At 42.6% G+C, this 20,646-nt stretch overlaps 1 protein-coding gene across 1 annotated transcript in view; it reads left to right on the forward strand.

Moving 5' to 3' along the window:
• Positions 1-20,646, forward strand: part of DDX46 (DEAD-box helicase 46) — a 380,459-nt gene that overhangs the window by 181,425 nt on the left and 178,388 nt on the right. The window contains exons 13-14 of the mRNA XM_073620805.1: positions 777-859; positions 10,755-10,919. Coding sequence (XP_073476906.1) covers positions 777-859; positions 10,755-10,919 — 248 coding nt within the window. The remainder of the gene's footprint in view (positions 1-776; positions 860-10,754; positions 10,920-20,646) is intronic.

The raw sequence follows: 20,646 nt of genomic DNA on the forward strand, positions 1-20,646 counted from the left end.
AGGTTCCTGATCCCACTGGTTTCTCAAAACTCAAAGGGATTCTTGAGGGAAAATACCATCTCTCGCCTCCAATATTACAGCACAATCCATTGTAATATCAGGTACTTGGATCTTCCTAGATTCCAGGAGAGAACTCCAGCCAGTGTAAGGAGACAGACGTCGCAAGGAAGTAGAGCCAAGATCCCAAATGAGGTGTTTGTTCCAGGTTTCCCTATGAGTTTTAAGAGTTAATGTGGTAATTGCACTTGCCGTCGTTCACCTGAGCATGCATCTTTGGCTGGTCTGACTTTTGATTACAAAGGATTAAATATTAAAGACTTTATTAAATTGACTTTTTACTACTTCTGAAAATTGTTCAGTAGGGCAGCCAGTGGGCAAAGTGTGTTTGCTGAATCTGGGACACATAGTGTGAGCTTTCTGCCTTCCACACATGCGCTGTAATCTCTAATATGTTCTTTCCTAGGTGACTGCTGTCATAAAATGCCTAACGTGGCTCCAGGCTCCACCTCAGTCTTAGTTTTATGATGTGTGCTTGGAGAGGGCTGAATTATGTAGCCACGAGATGGTACGCAAGAGTAGGCACAAGACAGCCAGATATCAGAGGGCCTATGAGGCCATATGAGGTTTACCTAGCAAAATTAAGTTTGTTATGCTAGGTTTAAACACTTTGTTTTACTAATTTATTTAAACCACTTTTCACACTTGTCACTTGTCACTGATATAGCTCTTTTATAACAAGCCTTCCCTTATCTTCTTTGTGATTTTCCAAAATATAGGTCGAGTAACCAATTTTCGACGGGCTACTTACGTTGTTCTTGATGAAGCAGACCGAATGTTTGACATGGGCTTTGAACCACAGGTAAACATCAAGACATGAACAAAAAAGCCAAGCAAAAAGCATTGTAGCAATGTATTCACTCATCCTAACCACATCAATTCATGATTTCTTCAAAGCATTTTGACTTCTAAACCTAACATTTTGAGACCGATATTTGCAGCCACCAACTTTTTCAGGAAAACCAGTGCCTGATTTCAAGACTACTTTTAAGTTTAAAAAAATATATACTTAATTTTTACACATCACTAGTTTTCTCTCATTTGTATCCTATGAAAAGATATATATATATATATATATATATATATATATATATATATATATATATATATATATATATATATATATAATATTTTTTATGAAGCTCAATATATTGCCCATTTAAACTGGTTACACGCAGATTGCATTGTTTTTTTTTTTTTTTTTTAGTCAGCCAACAAACAGAAATCATGCATTCACCTCACGTGTGTGGATGTAGGAATTCCCTCCAAGTTACGGTGGGCAAGTGGCAAAAAACACGGAACCTTCTCCCAAGCGGAGCCCTTTTCTTAAGCCTGCCAACTCTTTGAGGCCTCTTTTCCTTCCTTGGACACCTTTTCAGGCCATGCAAGTTTGTTTCGCATATGAAATTGCTTTGGCACATAGACCAGCTATCAAGCGCTGTCTGCCAATTTTTAAATGCAGAACTACCCCAATCTTTACTTCCGGGGTCTCACAGTGGATCCCTTCTCTTGTGAAAGTGACAGGGAATTGCCAGCAGCGAAGTTGGCACGAGAAAGAATTGACATCTTACCTTTATCACAGCGGGAAACCCTAAGAATGACGGATGACTTACAAATATAACAGACTGTTCTTCAATAACCACTTGCCGACCGCCTCACGCAGATATACGTCTGCATAATGGCACGGGCAGGCAAAATCACGTACCTGGTACGTGATTGCCTTCCCGCGGACCCCGAATAAAGGTTTCGCCCCCTGATCACCCGGCGGTGATATGCGTCGCCCCAGGCAGCGTCAGATTAGCGCCAGTACCGCTAACACCCACGCACGCAGCATACGCCTCCCTTAGTGGTATAGTATCTGAACAGATCAATATCTGATCTGATCAGATCTATACTAGCGTCCCCAGCAGTTTGGGGTTTCCAAAAACGCAGGGTTATTGGGATCAGCCCAGATACCTGCTAGCACCTGCGTTTTGCCCCTCCGCCCAGCCCAGCCCACCCAAGTGCAGTATTGATTGATCACTGTCACTTACAAAACACTAAACGCATAACTGCAGCGTTCGCAGAGTCAGGCCTGATCCCTGCGATCGTTAACAGTTTTTTTGGTAGCGTTTTGGTCAACTGGCAAGCGCCAGCGGCCTAGTACACTCCGGTCATAGTCAAACCAGCACTGCTGTAACACTTGGTGACGTGGCGAGTCCCATAAGTGCAGTTCAAGCTGGCGAGGTGGCAAGCACAAGTAGTGTCCCGCTGCCACCAAAAAGACAAACACAGGCCCGTCATGCCCATAATGCCTTTCCTGCTGCATTCGCCAATCCTAATTGGGAACCCACCGCTTCTGCAGCGCCCGTACTTCCCCCATTCACATCCCCAACCAATTGCAGTCGGGGCAATTGCATGAGAGGCATTTTCTTTATGTCCTCCCGAGTACCCCTACCCAACGAACCCCCGCAAAAAAGATGTTGTGTCTGCAGCAGGCGCAGATATAGGCGTGACACCCGCTATTATTGTCCCTCCTGTCCTGACAATCCTGGTCTTTGCATTGGTGAATGTTTTGAAAGCTACCATTCACTAGTTGAGTATTAGCGTAGGGTACAGCATTGCACAGACTAGGCACACTTTCACAGGGTCTCCCAAGATGCCATCGCATTTTGAGAGACCCGAACCTGGAACCGGTTACAGTTATAAAAGTTAGTTACAAAAAAAAGTGTAAAAAAAAACCAAACAAAAATATAAAATAAAAAAATAGTTGTTTTATTGTTCTCTCTCTCTCTATTCTCTCTCTATTGTTCTGCTCTTTTTTACTGTATTCTATTCTGCAATGTTTTATTGTTATTATGTTTTATCACGTTTGCTTTTCAGGTATGCAATTTTTTATACTTTACCGTTTACTGTGCTTTATTGTTAACCATTTTTTTGTCTTCCGGTACGCCATTCACGACTTTGAGTGGTTATACCAGAATGATGCCTGCAGGTTTAGGTATCATCTTGGTATCATTCTTTTCAGCCAGTGGTCGGCTTTCATGTAAAAGCAATCCTAGCGGCTAATTAGCCTCTAGACTGCTTTTACAAGCAGGGAATGCCGCTCCCCTACCGTCTTCCGTGTTTTTCTATGGCTCTCCTCTCTCAACAGGGAACCTGAGAATGCAGCCGGTGATTCAGCCAGCTGACCATAGAGCTGATCAGAGACCAGAGTGGCTCCAAACATCTCTATGGCCTAAGAAACCGGAAGCTACGAGCACTTTATGACTCTTGGTGTGGTCAGATGCTTTGAGGGCAGAGGAGAAATCTAGGGTCTAATAGACCCCAATTTTTTCAAAAAAGAGTACCTGTCACTACCTATTGCTATCATAGGGGATATTTACATTCCCTGAGATAACAATAAAAATGATTTAAAATAAAAAAAAAATGAAAGGAACAGTTTAAAAATAAGATAAAAAAGCAAAAAAAAAGCACCCCTGTCCCCCCTGCTCTCGCGCTAAGGCGAGCGCAAGCGTCGGCCTAGCGTCAAATGTAAACAGCAATTGCACCATGTATGTGAGGTATCACCACGAAGGTCAGATCGAGGGCAGTAATTTTAGCAGTAGACCTCCTCTGTAAATTTAAAGTGGTAACCTGTTAAGGCTTTTAAAGGCTTTTAAAAAATGTATTAATTTTGTTGCCACTGCACGTTTGTGCGCAGTTTTAAAGCATGTCATGTTTGGTATCCATGTACTCGGCCTAAGATCATCTTTTTTTATTTCATCAAACATTTAGGCAATATAGTGTGTTTTAGTGCATTAAAATTTAAAAAAGTGTGTTTTTTCCCGAAAAAAATGCGTTTGAAAAATCGCTGCGCAAATACTGTGTGGGGAAAAAAAATGAAACACCCACCATTTTAATCTGTAGGGCATTTGCTTTAAAAAAATATATAATGTTTGGGGGTTCAAAGTAATTTTCAGAAAGGGCTTTGTCTTCAAGTGGTTAGAAGAGTGGGTGATGTGTGACATAAGCTTCTAAATGTTGTGCATAAAATGCCAGGACAGTTCAAACCCCCCCCCCAAATGACCCCATTTTGGAAAGTAGACACCCAAGCTATTTGCTGAGAGGCCTGTCGAGTCCATGGAATATTTTATATTGTGACACAAGTTGCGGGAAAGAGACAAATTTTTTTTTTTTTTTTTGCACAAAGTTGTCACTAAATGATATATTGCTCAAACATGCCATGGGAATATGTGAAATTACACCCCAAAATACATTCTGTTGCTTCTCTTGAGTATGGGGATACCACATGTGTGGGACCTTTTGGGAGCCTAGCCGAGCACGGGACCCTGAAAACCAAGCACCGCCTTCAGGCTTTCTAAGGGCGTAAATTTTTGATTTCACTCTTCACTGCCTATCACAGTTTCGGAGGCCATGGAATGCCCAGGTGGCAACCCCCCCCCCCCCCCCCCAATGACCCCATTTTGGAAAGTAGACACCCCAAGCTATTTGCTGAGAGGTAAACTGAGTATTTTGCAGACCTCACTTTTTGTCACAAAGTTTTTGTCTTTCTTCATTTTCAAAAACAAATGGGAGCTGCAAAATACTCACCATGCCTCTCAGCAAATAGCTTGGGGTGTCTACTTTCCAAAATGGGGTCATTTGGGGGGGGGGTTGTGCCACCTGGGCATTCCATGGCCTCCGAAACTGTGATAGGCAGTGAAGAGTGAAATCAAAAATTTACACCCTTAGAAATCCTGAAGGCGGTGATTGGTTTTCGGGGCCCCGTACGCGGCTAGGCTCCTAAAAAGTCCCACACATGTGGTATCCCCATACTCAGGAGAAGCAGCTAAATGTGTTTTGGGGTGCAATTCCACATATGCCCATGGCCTGTGTGAGCAATATATCATTTAGTGACAACTTTGTGCAAAAAAAAAAAAAAAATTTGTCACTTTCCCGCAACTTGTGTCAAAATATAAAATATTCCATGGACTCAACATGCCTCAAAGCAAATAGCTTGGGGTGTCTACTTTCCAAAATGGGGTCATTTGGGGGGGGGGTTATGCCATCTGGGCATTTTATGGCCTTCAAAACTGTGATAGGTAGTGAGGAGTAAAATCAAAAATTTACGCCCTTAGAAATCCTGAAGGCAGTGATTGGTTTTCGGGGCCCCGAACGCGGCTAGGCTCCCAAAAAGTCCCACACATGTGGTATCCCCGTACTCAGGAGAAGCAGCTGAATATATTTTGGGGTGCAATTCCACATATGCCCATGGCCTGTGTGAGCAATATATCATTTAGTGACAACTTTTTGTAATTTTTTTTTTTTGTCATTATTTAATCACTTGGAACAAAAAAAATGAATATTCAATGGGCTCAACATGCCTCTCAGCAATTTCCTTGGGGTGTCTACTTTCCAAAATGGGGTCATTTGTGGGGGTTTTGTACTGCCCTGCCATTTTAGCACCTCAAGAAATGACATGGGCAGTCATAAATTAAAGGCTGTGTAAATTCCAGAAAATGTACCCTAGTTTGTAGGCGCTATAACTTTTGCGCAGACCAATAAATATACACTTATTGACATTTTTTTTTACTAAAGACATGTGGCCGAATACATTTTGGCCTAAATGTATGACTAAAATTGAGTTCCTCCAAGGTTACCTTAGATCTCTGTGCTGCCTCTTTGATTAATGCCCTCCTTGCCTGGTCCATGAGTTTTGGTGTGCGGCCATCTCTTGCCAGGTTTGCTGTTGTGCCATGTTCTTTCCATTTGGTTATGATAGATTTAATGGTGGTCCTAGGGATCATCAAAGTTTTGGATATTTTTTTTTATAACCTAACCCTGACTTGTACTTCTCAACAACATTGTCCCTTACTTGTTTGGAGAGTTCCTTGGTCTTCATGGCAGTGTTTGGTTAGTGGTGGCTCTTGCTTAGGTATTGCAGCCTCTGGGGCCTTTCAAAAAGGTATGTATATGTAATGACAGATCATGTGACACTTAGATTACACACAAATGGACATCATTTCACTAATTATGTGACTTCTGAAGGTAATTGGTTGCACCAGAGCTTTTTATGGGCTTTATAACAAAGGGGGTGAATACATACGCCCATGCCAATTATAATTTTTTTATTTCTGAAAAATAGTTTTATGTATATATTTTTCTAATTTTACTTCACCAACTTAGACTATTGTGTTCTGATCCATCACATATAATTCAAATTAAAAAAACATTGGGGGTGAATACTTTTGCAAGGCACTATAGTGTGTTAAACACTTTACCATGTGGTGGATCCGCCTATTTCCTGTCTAAACAAGGCTACTATTGAACCTTCGGAGGAAGCCCCATCTTTTTAAGGCCCCTCAAAGTATGGCGAGCTTGCTATATGCGGCCTCTGGAGCCTTGATCCCGTCCGGTCCTGGCTTCAGCTATGGTCTCAGACACCCTGACTGACACCAAGGCTTGGCTATAGAGCAGGTCTCCCCCCGCTTATGTTGTACTGTTTTGAGCTTGTGTTAAACAATACTTGTGCAACGCAGCCTAGAGTTTCTTTGCCCCACGCTGTCCTTCCTACCTAAGGTGGTGTTGGCCTTTTACCTTTAATGAGGATATAGTCTTTACCTTTCTTGTGTTGTCATTCCTTTTTATCTGAGAGAAGCGGCTCTCCATTGTTTGGATGTGGTCAGAGCTAATAGGGCTTATCTCTCGGCCATAGCATCTATTCCAAAGTCTGATGCTCGTTCCGGAGGGCCTTAGACAAGGACAGGCTGCCTTGTTTTCTACTATTTTCAAGTGGGTCAGTGATCCAGGCCTATGCTCACGCGGTCTACGAGGCTCCATTTCCAATTACTGCACATTCTACCAGTGCTTTTCATCATTCTGCTTCCTTTAGGCCCTGTTCACACTAGCATTAAAAGCAGCCATTTGAGCCACATTTTTAACGCTCCTCAAACGCCTATTAAAGCAGTCTGCATTTGATATGGACAGCATACAGAGCTGTTTACATTCTCAAAACAAAGTGTTGCTGTGCTTTAACAATGAAGTTACATGTCAAGTTTGAAAGGCGTTAAAGCATCTTGACTCCTTCCATTCAAGTCTATGGTAAGACACCATAAAAGCGCCAGCACATTAGGCCTTGCTCATAACTAAAAAAAATCGTCAAATGTGCATAGGGTGTTTTGGGAGCATTTGTAACCCGCCGAACAATGCGTGGGGTTGCAAGACAGCTAATTGGATGTCTGTTACATATTTACCGAGTTTTACAAGGTTGATGATGTGGCTGCTTCTGCGAATGTCAGCTTCAATCAAAAAGTCTTGCAGGTGGCAGTTTGAGCTGTGTTCAGTTTCTGTTTTGTTATGGGCCATGCCTTTCTTTCTGTCCTTCTGGAACTGCTTTGGGATGTCTCAATCAATAATCGATTCAGAAAGTTGCATTTTTGTGCTCAATAAACTTTGAGAAAAGGATTTTACTGAAGGACACAGCACCCACCTTGTCGTCTTTGACTGTTTGGTGTTATCGTCTTTGTACTGCTGGCTACTAACTGAATTCTGAGTTGCAGATGAGGGGTTTAGTTACTACAGAGGGCCACCCCTTAGGCATGCTTTTAGTTTGTTATACCTAATGTCCTGCTTCTGAACGTGGTGGCATCAAACCCATTTGTGAGAAAAGGATGTTCTTACGGTGAGTACAAAAATCCAGTTTTCAGAAACCGATTTCTTCACTTTCCTTTTGTTCCAGGGTTCTGTTGACTCACTGGCACCTCAGCTTTGCATATTCTATAGTGCAGAACTCTGAACCCATCCAGCATATTTTTTTTAGTTCTTATGACTGGGTAGGTTATATTTCTGGTTGCTGTTACTTCAGCTCACAGAGTTCCGGAATTTGGCTGTTCTTTCCTGTGTGTTCCTGGTAGTCCACTGTTGCTAGGTGATGTTTTTTTTTTTTTGTTTTGTTTTTTGGCCTCGGCTGTCATTTTTACCTAGGATGGTTTCTTAATGTCCTGGTTGAGATGGAATGCTGTTGCTGTTTTTCTATCTTATAGGAGTTGTAAGGGCAGAAGGTTTTTATCTTAATGCATTAAGATAAAAAGCCTTCTGTGTACAGCAGCTGCCCCAGCACCCTCTAATACTTGCCTGAGCATTGGCTACCACTGCTGTCGATCAAAGTCAGTCAGCTAATCATGAGAGAATGGACACACAGAGCTGTGACTCGGCTCGGGTGCCCACACAGCAAGCTGCTTGCTGGGGGGGGGGGGCACTCCACAGGAGGGAGTGGCCAGGAGCAGCAAAGAGTGACCAGAGAAGAGGAGGATCCAGGCTGCTCTGTGCAAAACCAACTGCAAAGAGCAGGTAAGTATAACATTATTTTTATTGAAAAAAAAAGACTTTACAGTCACTTTAAACTGTTGACACTAGGAAAAATAGTTCTTCACACGTCACTGATTGGTTCATGCTTTCAGGTGTTTCCTGTAGTCAACTGCTGTGATTTGTCAGTCAGACTTTTTTTTTTTTTTATAAAAAACATATAGGTTGCGCTAATCAATCATATTATACAAATGAGAATGATTCAAATATTCTAAAAACAGTCCATAAGTTATGCGATATGTTAAATCCTCATGTCAATCTGCACCGTCCACCACCATAGTGATCAAAAAAAACATCAGTGCCCCCAACAGCTGAAAGGCTCGCTTACCTGCTCCAATTGATCCCTCATTATAAGGGATAATATGCGTATGTATGGTCCAGATGGTCTCCTACACAGGACCACCCCTTGGCCACCGTATTCGATTATAAGGATTTCACAAAAAAACCCAAAATGCTCCACATAGTGTAAAATTCTTATATGGTTTATTTGAATATAAAATAATGCACTTACAGCTGCCGCTAATAACATGCGCCTTTTGTTTCCAGTGTTTAGGCCAGTACACAAAACAAACCCGTACTTCTAGTGCCTGTGTGGGATTGGTGACGTCCTACGCATTTCGTCATAGGATGACGTTGACCAGGGGCACAGGCGGCACGCTGAGTCACCACACTTTATACGCTGCACAAACAACCAAGCCTCAGTCGGAATATATGCATATCTTACAACACACAGATGGCCGGGCCTTGATCTGAGCCTCGGTCGGCCATATTAAAAACCATACCAAGCCTCATTATGAAATCCTTTCTCTGAAAAAGGAAATTTGTGATGGACATTAAATGTAGTCAACGAACTCGCAAGACACCTGACAGTTTGTCATATATAGTGTCTTAACTATACCTCGTTGGGACTAGATCCATTAACAAGAATTCCTCCACCGAAAAATCCTAGTTTTAAGAGCTTGTATTAGTTGAAAGCCAATAGTCATACCTCACCCTCCCACACTTATAAATTAAAAAAAGGATTCTAGAAAAATTCCTATATGTCTTTCATAACAACGCTAAATTAAAAAATAAACCAGACACTTCCCAAAAACTGTAAAGGTATTTACCCAGAAGTAGTAAGATTTTATAGCAAGTTGTCACCAAATGGTTGCTCCCAACAGTGACACCTAGTGGATGGTTCAAAAACCACCATTGAGTCCATTCTAGGTATCAAACATATGAAACTTACAACATACAAAAACATTTTGTTTAAACTCCTACCCATTAGAAAAAACAGCACAAGCATGAATTTCTAAAATAGGGCAAAAAAAATCTACAAGCAGTCCGAGACTCAAATTAAAATTTACAAACACATTTATAAAATTAAAAATATAAAATCCCCTATGAGTTATTAATAAATGCATTGATGTCAACATCGTTGGGCCATAAGGGACACATGTTCTCAGTCTATATACCCAAGCCATTTCTTGTTTCGAAATCTCCCTCACCATAGAACTGCATCTCCAGTGGGGTCTATATTTGTCTATCCCCAAATAAAGGGTGTTGGAAGGATCCCTATTATGCATCACGTCATAATGTTTGGACACAGAGAGGTTTTTGAAACCCTTTCTGATGTTTTACTTTTTTGTGCTTCCTTTATGGCCCAGAATTTTTCGCAGGCTTACAGTTTTAAGGGCATGGTTCACAGTTTTCGGTGGGCTATTTGACATCCGGTTTCGGTAGCTCAAAGTTTGTAAAGTCACTACTTGGACTTTGGTTCATACTTTTTACAAAGTTTTTACCAGGTGGTTATTAGAGTCGCTGAGAGTGATAACCTTTGAAGACTACTGCACGTGATTCTAACATGTTTTGGTTTTATAGGGGCCTGTTGGTTTGTTGCCCTACCGTTCTTGTTCTGTGCTTTGGGACATCCGAAATGTATGTTGAATACAAAGGTGTTCTGTGTCCTGAGATGTACGATAAATAAAATGGGATATTTGATTTACCTGTAAAATAATTTTTTTGGAGTTCATTACAGGACACAGATACCCCGTCCCTCCTTTGTGGTTTATGGCTTGCTACAAAAAAATGACGACTTCCTGTCTTGTTTTTTTGCCAGTGTCCAATAACCTGAAGGTGGCCGCATACACCTATTCATAATGAGTATAAAGGGGCTCTGTGTCCTGTGGTGTCCTGCAAGAGAAGGATTTTACAGGTAAACCAAAAATCACATTTTTAATACATAGCTGTATTAAATGGTGTTTGTTTTAATTATCTGGGGTTCTACTTTTTAAGATCAAAAATCTGTAAGATTAAACTACCTTATGTGCTACCAATTCTATAAAACATAACATTTTCAACTTGTAACATATTTATCCAATTTTTTTCAGGTCATGAGAATCATTGACAACGTTCGACCAGATCGTCAAACTGTTATGTTCTCTGCTACATTCCCAAGGGCCATGGAAGCTCTAGCACGAAGAATATTGAACAAGCCAATAGAGGTCCAAGTTGGAGGCAGAAGTGTAGTATGTTCTGATGTTGAACAGCATGTGGTGAGTACTATGAAAATACAGGACAACATACAGATTAGAAGAATCTATAAAGCTATGAATAGCACAAGAGTTGCCATATTTTACTTGCACACCTGTTATCATAATCTGTACTTGCTGGTTCATCTATCCTCAGTGGTGAACCAAGCAGTGGGTAAGCAACGTGAAGGATAATTTGCTGTGTGGGAGTTGGTTTTAAATTAATGTTTTCCTTTGCCTTTTATGAGAAAAGCACAAGTTCACTTTAATAATGTCCATAGCCTTAATATGCAAATCTTTGCATGTTGCCATGGCAGCCAGGCCCTGCCTTGAGCTAAACGGTGGTGTTTCATCTTTCTTTGGCACTAGTGCATGCATCTTATGTTCCTAATGTGGTCAAATAAACGCAAAAAAGGGCCCTCTATGTGCATTGCTTTAACATGTATTTTACAGAAAGTGTCCTGCTGACAAGCAGTGCCTGATACTGAAGGGCTTCCAATAATTTATGCCTGTCGCTGGGAGTACCCCTCGCCCAATCACCTGAGGGACAAAGCTCATTCTCACCTTCCTGCCTACGCAAGGATTTGCATATGCCTTACACAAAATGGCAGTAGACAATGGGCTCTTGCTGTTAACGTTTCTCCATAAAATGTCTGCCACCATTTTTCTAAAGTTTGTTTTTTTTTCAACTGTACACATGTGCATCAGAAATCTGCTTCATTCACCACAATACACTTCGCAAACCTGACTACACCAAATCTACCTCTATCCACTCAACAAATGCACTTATCTCATATCTTACCTCCAGAGCTCTAATCAGTGGCTCGACAGACTCACTTGTCAAAAGTAAGGCACTGAATGGTAGTACCTGCATGCTCCTTAAAGTAGTTCTAAAGGCAGAAGGTTTTTTACCTTAATGCATTCTATGGATTAGGACTTTCCCTCCTCATTGGCTGAGACAGCAGCGGCTGCTATTGGCTCCCACTGCTGTCAGTCAGTGAGCCAATGAAGAGAGAGAGAGGGGGCAGGACACACAGCAGCTCGGTTTGGGTGCCCCCATAGCAAGCTGCTTGCTGTGGGGGCACTCAGCAGGAAAGAGGGGCTAGGAGCGCCAGCAAGAGACCCAAGAAGAGAAGGATCTGGAATGCTCCGTGCAAAACCACTGTTCAGAGCAGATAAGTATAACACGTTTGCTATTTAAAAAAAAAAAAAAGACTCGGGGCTCAGTTTAAGTTAGTGTCTAAAAGTATGATGCCGTTTTCATCGCTGCTGGTATTTAGACTAATTTTCTGATTCCATATTAGGACCTGTATACCAAAGTGGAGAGCTTTCCTGCACCAACTCATATTTATTACAGGAGCAGCACCACTTCCTAATTTTGACATAGACTGGAACAAAACCGAAAATGGCTTTGTTCCAGTCTCCTGAATTTACATAAACACAGAAGTGACGTCATGATGTCACTTCCCGTTTACTCGACTGCCAATGGTGCCGGTTTTAAAAAAAATATACAGTGTTCAGAATCGCCGGAAACGGCGATCTGAATACTTTGAAGTGCAAGGGAGGGATTGGGGGTATTTTAGACCCCCGATCCCTCCATAAAGAGTACCTGTTAATATTACTGTCACAAGGGATGATTACATTCCTTGTGACAGCAATAAAAGTGATCAATTTTTTATTTATTTTTTTAAACACAATTTATTAATATAAAAATAAATGAAATAAATAAGAAAAAAATATATTTTTTTAAAGCGCCCCCTTCCCTGTGAGCTTGTGCAGCAAAGAAAACGCATACGGAAGTCGCGCCCGCATATGTAAACGGTGTTCAAATCACACATGTGAGGTATCGCCGCAATCGTCAGAGCGAAAGCAATAATTCTAGCACTAGATCTCCTCCGTAACTCTAACCTGGTAACCGTAAAAAAAAAGTTTAAAGCGTCGCCTATGGAGATTTTTAGATACCGTAGTTTGTCGCCATTCCACGAGTGCGTGCAATTATAAATCGTGACGTGTTTGGTATCTATTTCTCTATCTTTGCACACAAGTGAGGTGGATGGAGGAATCGGCTTTTCACCCTGTAGCTTCTGATCCTAAAAAGTTTTCCGGCATGTCCCTTTAACAGGAGTTGTCTTCTGTCAAACACTGGTTGGAATTTGGCCAGTTCCTGCTGAACCAGTGTATGGCTAGCTTAAGCCAACGTTCACATTGGGATGATTTGACATGTCAAATCGCATGCCAAATCGGCGGCAATTGCCGACTAAGGCCCCTTGCAAATCGGTGCGACTTTGGGGTGCCGCACCGATTCCAAAAAGTAGTTCCTGCACTACTTTTCGTGACTTTGGGGGCGATTTCAATAGACATCCGTGCAGAAACCCTGCACAGATGTCTCTGAAATCACTCACGAAGTCTGACTGACATGCTGGTATGAAATCGTGCGAGTTCAGCTGAATTGTGTGAACCTAGGCTTATGGTCGTTTCTCACGTTTCTCAGTTTTTTTTATGCGCTTTCGGGGTTTCAAAAGCAGAAAAGAAATGCATGAAGAAAAAAAATGTATCCCTTTAAATCTTATGGAACGCTTCACACTGCAGGTGTGCCGTGCTTTGAAAAGTCCTGCATGCTGCATCTATGGTTGTTTTGCAAAAGCACCTTCCATTGTAAGTCATTGGGAATGCATCAAAAACTGATCTGAAAGGGCCCTTAGACTGGCTGCATTTGAAGTGTCATGCCAGACCACCAGATCTGGGAATTCACAAATGTTTTAATCTCCATATACCAGAACTGGGTATAAAAAATAACTTGCTGCCTCGTAGTCCCTATCAGAACTGTAAATCGGCTAGATTATATTTTCAAAATTAAAAACCTTAGAACTCTGTACTAATAAACACAAAAACCTACTTGCATGTATGGTTTTAGATTATATTTCCCCCTTTGATAATTGTAAGATTAAAAACAAAATACCCAGTGCGATCTAAACAATATAAATTCCTATCACTTATATAAAGTAATGCAAAAAATTATATGGTATAGTATAAAAACACTGTAAATGACGGCACATAAGGCTTCATTTACCTAAGTGTACTTGAGCGTACATCCATGCAAAGAGCCATGTTTGCCGGTGTTCTGTCGGATAGTGCCCGCTATCTAGAAGTGCCCGGGATGTATTGTGCATGCGCCGTACGGAACAGCACAACAGCTGATTTTACGATCAGCTGTTGACGGCACCTGCGTACAATAACTGACGGAAGAAATTTTTCAGATTGTCAGATAGTGCCTCGTGCTGCCGAGGCGTGTTCATGTCGGTGAGGGGCGGATTTGTACATGTTGGGGGTGGATTGTAAAATTATGGGCAGTGCTGCAAAGATGGGGGCGGATTTTTAAATGATGCCTCATGTCGGTGAGGAGCGGATTTGTTCATGTTGGGTGCGGATTTTTAAAAGATGGGCACGCCCCGCAAGCGTCCAGGAAAAATAGCAGAATAAAATTTGTTTTGCAGCACTGGTCATCTTTGCAAAATCCGCCCCATCTTTGCAGCACTGCCCATCATTTAAAAATCCGCCCCCAACATGTACAAAATCCGCCCCTCACCGACACGCCTCGCCAGCGCCAGGCACAATCTGACAGAAAAATTTCTTCCGTCGGCTGTTGTGCGCAGGCGCCGTCTCAACAGCTGATCATAAAATCAGCTGTTGTGCTGTTCCGTACGGCGCATGTGTGCAGTACATCCCAGGCCCTTCTCGCTAGCGGGCACTATCCGATAGAACACCGGCATCAGTTCCACAGGTGTTTGTGCATTCGCAAGCAGGCATTCCCATGTCTGTTGGGAAACAGCGGCTGGTCCCAATTTGACAGCCGTCCCTGAATTTAGACATTTTGCTTTTTGGGGACACACACCTGCACGGCTCTCAAATTGGGACCAGCAGCTGAATGGGATTGCCTGCAAACATGGCCCTTCACATAGATGTACACTTAGGCCTCATTCACAGGATGTACTTAAGATTGAACAATGAACAAAAGTGCAACCAAAAATTATTAAACCCCTTGTCACCAGTGACAGTGTGACAAAATAAATTCAGTCCTATATTATTTTTTTATAAATTTCTTTTTATTGTTTTTGGGTTTTTTTTTTGTTTTTTTTTGTTTTTTTACAACACAAACAAAAAAAATATACTTAACTCAGCTTTCTGAGCTAGGATAGGCCAACATGGCCAAGATGTATACTGTCTAACTAACAGTATCCTGACTACCTATAGTAATTACAAAGACACCCCCACCCCCCACCCCCCCTCCCATTACCAACCCCCATTGCTCAGTTCTCTTTCCCCCAGTTCACCATGAAACAATCAGATTGTAGCTGCCATGCCCTCCACAGTCCATGACCAGAATTTGGAGCAAGGCCCTGGGCCTACACAAAGGGCTTCACATCATCTTACCCTCATATATTGTTTTTATCCAACCGTTAACTCAGAGTTGTACCAAGACTGCCAAACTCTATCAAATTTCTTTCCGCAACCTCTGGATAGATATGTTGCCTTGTAATAGGGCATCATAGCATTAACCAGTCTCTTCCAGAAGCACAGATCGGGAGCCCCCGGTCTATGCCACTGCAACAGAATTGCCTTTCTTCCATAGAACAAGAGTATGGTGAGAAGTGTTCTATGAGCTCATGAAGGGACCACCTCCTCAACCAGTCCCAAGAGACACACCTTTACCGTCATTGGAATCGGAGTCATCAAAACCTCCGATATACAAGAGGTGACCCCAGACCAATACTGTTTGATCTGAGGGCAGCTCCATAATATATGTTCAGCCGCTGCTGGAGCGAAGGAGCATCTCCAACATTCCGCTTGCACCGTTGGGTAGATTGAAGCCAGCCTAGCTGGTGTATAATAAATCCTGTGCAAGAATTTAAAATGAATTAGTTTATCTCTAGCTGCTATTAAATGTTGAAACGGGTGCGTCCACATATCGTCCCAATCCTCGCCTTGAATATCTGGTACCTCAGCTTCCCAATGCTCTCTACATTTTTTTACTGGCTTCGGTGTTATCTTAAACAACTCCTTATAAGAAACTGAAAGCGTCTTCGGTAGGTCTTCTGTGGTTAACAGATTTTCCAGGACTAAGGGAAATGTTTCTACCGTCATATTTTTAAATTGCGAATGAAACGCATGTCGTAGTTGGATATATCTGAGGTGTTAGGTAAGTCATGCCTGGCTTTAAGCTGGCCAAACGTCAGTAATTCCCCTTCCATAGTAATGTCCTTAATAGTTTTGATACCCCTAGTTGCCCACCCCATAGGATCATGAAATGAATAGAAATGTGACAGTTTAGGGTTCATCCATAGGGGGGGTGAATGGGGAGAGATCTTGGTAACTAGGACAAGCCATTCCTACCGCTTCCCCCCCATGCCTTAATCGTGGCCTTCATTGAATCTGTAAGTGGAAGATCCATTTTGGTTCCTCTATGAATGGCCATCCACAGAGACTCATAAGAGCCTAAATGTGCAGCTTCCAGGACTGTTGCGGAGTCCCCATCATCTGAGGTTAGCCATTTATGTACCACCACCATTTGTCCAGCTCTGTAATACTTTCTCCAGTCCGGGAGGGCCATATCACCCCCACCCCATGGTTCTTGTAGTACTTTCAGACCTATTCTTGGCTGTTTAGGTGCCCAAAGAAAGGAACTAGTGAGGCTATCCAATTTTTTAAAAAAGGATTTGGGAACCCAAATGGGAGTGTTTCGCAAAAAATATAGTATAACAGGTAGAATTTTCATTTTCAGCAGGTTGATCCGGCCTATAAGAGACAAAGGGAGTCTCTGCCAGGCTAGAGCTTTCTGCTTAAGAAATGTCAGAAGAGGTGTCAGATTAAGTGACATATAATCCGCCACATCCACTGTGATTTTGACCCCCAAGTATGTGAACTGAGATACCCATTTCAACGGCAAATCCGGGTCTGCCACGTCTCTCGCACCTTTGTCAATAGGTACCATAGACGATTTAGTCCAATTGACTTTTAACCCAGAATACTGAGAAAATTCATTCATAATGCGTAGTGCAGCCACTGATTCCCCTGGGTCTCTCAGGAACAACAACATATCGTCCGCATAAAGTGCCAGACTTTCATTTATGTTGCTCACCCTGATCGCCTTAACTTCCCCCGCCGCCCTCAATGCTATTGCTATAGGTTCCATCATGAGGGCAAACAAAAAAGGCGACAGGGGACATCCTTACCTAGTGCCCCTACCAATTTGGAAAAATGGGGATGTGTGTGCTCCCATGCGAACTGCTGTTCTAGGATTGCTATAAAGCATCGAAACCCATCCTCTAAAAATCGGACCAAAACCCATTTTCTCAAGTACAGTTAACATATAGTGCTAGTCGATAGTCGAAAGCTTTTTCGATGTCGATGGACACCACAACTCTAGTGGGCGTGTCAAAGCTATTTATCTGCAAGTGGGTAAATAGCCTCCTGGGCTTGGTGTCCGTCGACTTGCTGGGCATAAACCCCGTCTGGTCAATATCCACCAATGTAGAAATGATTCCTGCTAGTCTCTTTGCTAAAACCTTCGTTAGGATTTTCAAATCCATGTTTGAAAGAGCGATCGGTCTATATGATGGACAGTCTAAAGGGTCCTTACCAGGTTTGGGAAGTACTCATCTAGCATAGACGCAGGTAATTGCTGACTTTGCTTACAGTGAGCTAATAGTGCTGTGATATAACAAGTAATCGGCGCAACGATTGACAGCAAAATCCAGTAATACAATAATGCACATAAAAAATAGATGAAAGGGTTAACAATTCATAATAGCAATAAGTGGAGGGTTAGTCCGTGATGTGACACTGCAGGTGGAAGAGGCAGGGATAATGTGTAGAGTCCACATTCAAGGCAGCCTTCCGAAGGGAGTAAAAGCCATTATCCCAATGCACTGTAAGACAAGGAAGAGGAGGCGCCTCTGGGTGCAGACTTTTAAAACAATTTATTAAATAACAGCAACAGCTGGTAATACACTCACATTTGAGTAGAAAGTTTCAGGCACCCTGTCTCCGCTGTCTCGGCCGTCCACATCCAGCGTTCTTAGACTGCCCAGAGTTTTCAACACCTACCAGCCGAGAGATGACTCCACGGATCCCCTGGATTGCCCTGGGACATGTTTAATGCTTGAAACTTTCTACTCAAATGTGAGTGTATTACCAGTTGTTGCTGTTATTTAATAAATTGTTTTAAAAGTCTGCACCCAGAGGCGCCTCCTCTTCCTTGTCTAATAGTGCTGTGAGTCTGGGCGCTAACTGATCAGCATACGTCTTGTAAAAATCTGCTGGAAACCAGTCTGGGCCCGGCGCTTTATTAGGAAATGTAAAGATCGCTGACATCACCTCTTTGTTAGAGCTGTCCGCCTTTAAGACCTCCCTGTCTGTGTCAGTCTAGGAAGAGGGAGTCCCCCCAACAAGTCCTCCAAGGCTGAGTGGTCATATTGTTGAATGGGAGTATATAGGGTGGAAAAATAGTCCCAAAATTCAGACATTATGTCCCTTGGGTCTCTAACCAATTCCCCGTCCCTACTTTTGACAACTGGGATGTTTGCTAGTTGGTGAGAGTCCGCCACCAGCCTGGCCAGTAGCTTCCCATTTTTATCTCCCTCCACAAACAGTGATTCTGTCTTATGCTTTGACTCTGTATGTGCTAGATTATTGAAATGCAGGTTGAGCAACCTCTGAGCCTCTAACAATGCCACATAGGAGGAATCCGAGGGACAGTTGGCATTGCTCTCCGCGTATTCCCTTTCTCTGTCTTGTAACAGTTGAACCTCAGCACTTTGTTCCAACCTTTCCTTTTTTATGGCAGAAATACTATCCCCCCTGATTACCGCCTTAAAAGCATCCCACACCATTGAAGGGTCCGCAGATCCCTCATTTGATTTCCAATAATTTGTAATTGAATTCCCAAGCAGAGTAGTGATCCGATCATTCTGCAGCCAACCCGGCGAGAGCCTCCACTGTGTGTGTGTGTGTGTCGTCCCCCCCCCCCCCCCCCCCCCCGAGGGAAGAGCCAGAGAGACCGAAAGTGGGTTGTGATCAGACAAGCTCCCCGCAAGGTATTCAACTTCTGTCACATATGACAGCATTACCGGACTACCAAATGCAAGGTCTATCCTTGCCGAAGAGCGATGCATCTGTGATATATGTGAGAAACACCTGGCAGTGGGGTTTTTTGCCCTCTATATCTCAGTGAGTCCTGCCATGGTTACTCAGGATGTGAGATCCACCGAACTAGACCTTCCCACATTCGAGAAGTCCAACACCCCCAAGGTGGTGTTGAAGTCCCCCATGATTAACATCGGAAGATGAGCATGAGGCGCCAGTTTGACTAACATAACATATATAAACATTGTACATTGAAAGGAGGCGGCAGATACACATTCACTAATAACACTTTACTGGACCAAATATCTAATATTAAGGCCACATATCTTCCCCCCAGATCTGATATCACTTGATGAACTGCGCATGGAATAGATTTACTTATAAGTATGGACACACCCCTCGCATACGTGGAGTAGGTGGCGTGAAAAGCCCTGAATCCATGGCCTACGCAAGGCAAGTGTCCTACTTCCTTCCAGGTGTGTCTCCTGTAAGAGAACAACATGTGGTCTAACTTGTTTGAGATATTGGAACACCGATGCCCTCTTAAACTTACTATTCAGGCCTCGGACGTTCCATGAAACCAGTTTAATAGGATTAGCCATAGTCTTTCGTCAACGCAATTGCCCTGTAAAGGCCTATCAATCCCCTCCAGTACCTCGTATATGTGAACTGCGAAGCTAGGAGTCCCCTTATTACTAACCGAGAGCAGAGAACTGAGCAAATAAGATCCCCGGTATTAAAACTTAAACAATACCAAAACCCCCCTGCCATTATACCAGAAAAACAAAAACAAAGTCCGGTATGTAGCTTTCAGTCCCAAACCGAATCAACTTCCCAACTAAAAAAACAGGGAAGAGTAAATTACATTTAGAAAGTCAACCTTCTGTGCGAGAGTCCAGCAGAGTTTGTAATACCTTCCTGTGTCTACCGTAAAACTCTGCATCTTGAAGCATTAAAAGGAGCATGAAGCTGATGAGCAACAACACATAAAAATAAAAAATAAAAGAGAAACCATAGTCATTGAAGACCCAAAAAAGTTGAAGCACATATGAATGCACATTTATGAGCATCTATATATCTTGTAAACCACACTGATGGAAGGCCCTCTAGTGGTTATCCTGTGGATACATGTTTCATAATCCATGTCTCAATGTTGAAGGCAAAGACATCAGTATTCTGTACTATTCTGATTAAGTCAAAAGTTAGTTAGCACCAACACCAACAGGAGTAAAAAGAAAAATACCCATGGAAAAAGAAAAAGGAAAAATAAAACTTGGAATAAGAGGCTCATAAGTTAGGAGTTGTCCTTCACTTTCAATTCAAGTGTATACAAGTAAATTGAATACTTAGCCATACTGCAGCAGTCCTCACAGGTTCCGATCCATCCAATCACATACTTCATTCGGCGTATCAAGGAATTTGACTGCACCATTATGTTGAATCGGTACAGAGAGGGGAGGGAGGAACCGGCGTCATGACATGACACCAGTTTGTTTACAAGTGATGCTCCATCATTTGACGGAGCGATCACGTGGTAAACGGCCGCTATCAGCGGCCATTTACCGTGATCCGTGATGCACCGGGTCCGTGGGGATGTTCCCGGGAGCGC

The sequence above is a fragment of the Aquarana catesbeiana genome, linkage group LG03 (genome assembly GCF_042186555.1).
Source record: "Aquarana catesbeiana isolate 2022-GZ linkage group LG03, ASM4218655v1, whole genome shotgun sequence".
NCBI lineage: Eukaryota > Metazoa > Chordata > Amphibia > Anura > Ranidae > Aquarana > Aquarana catesbeiana.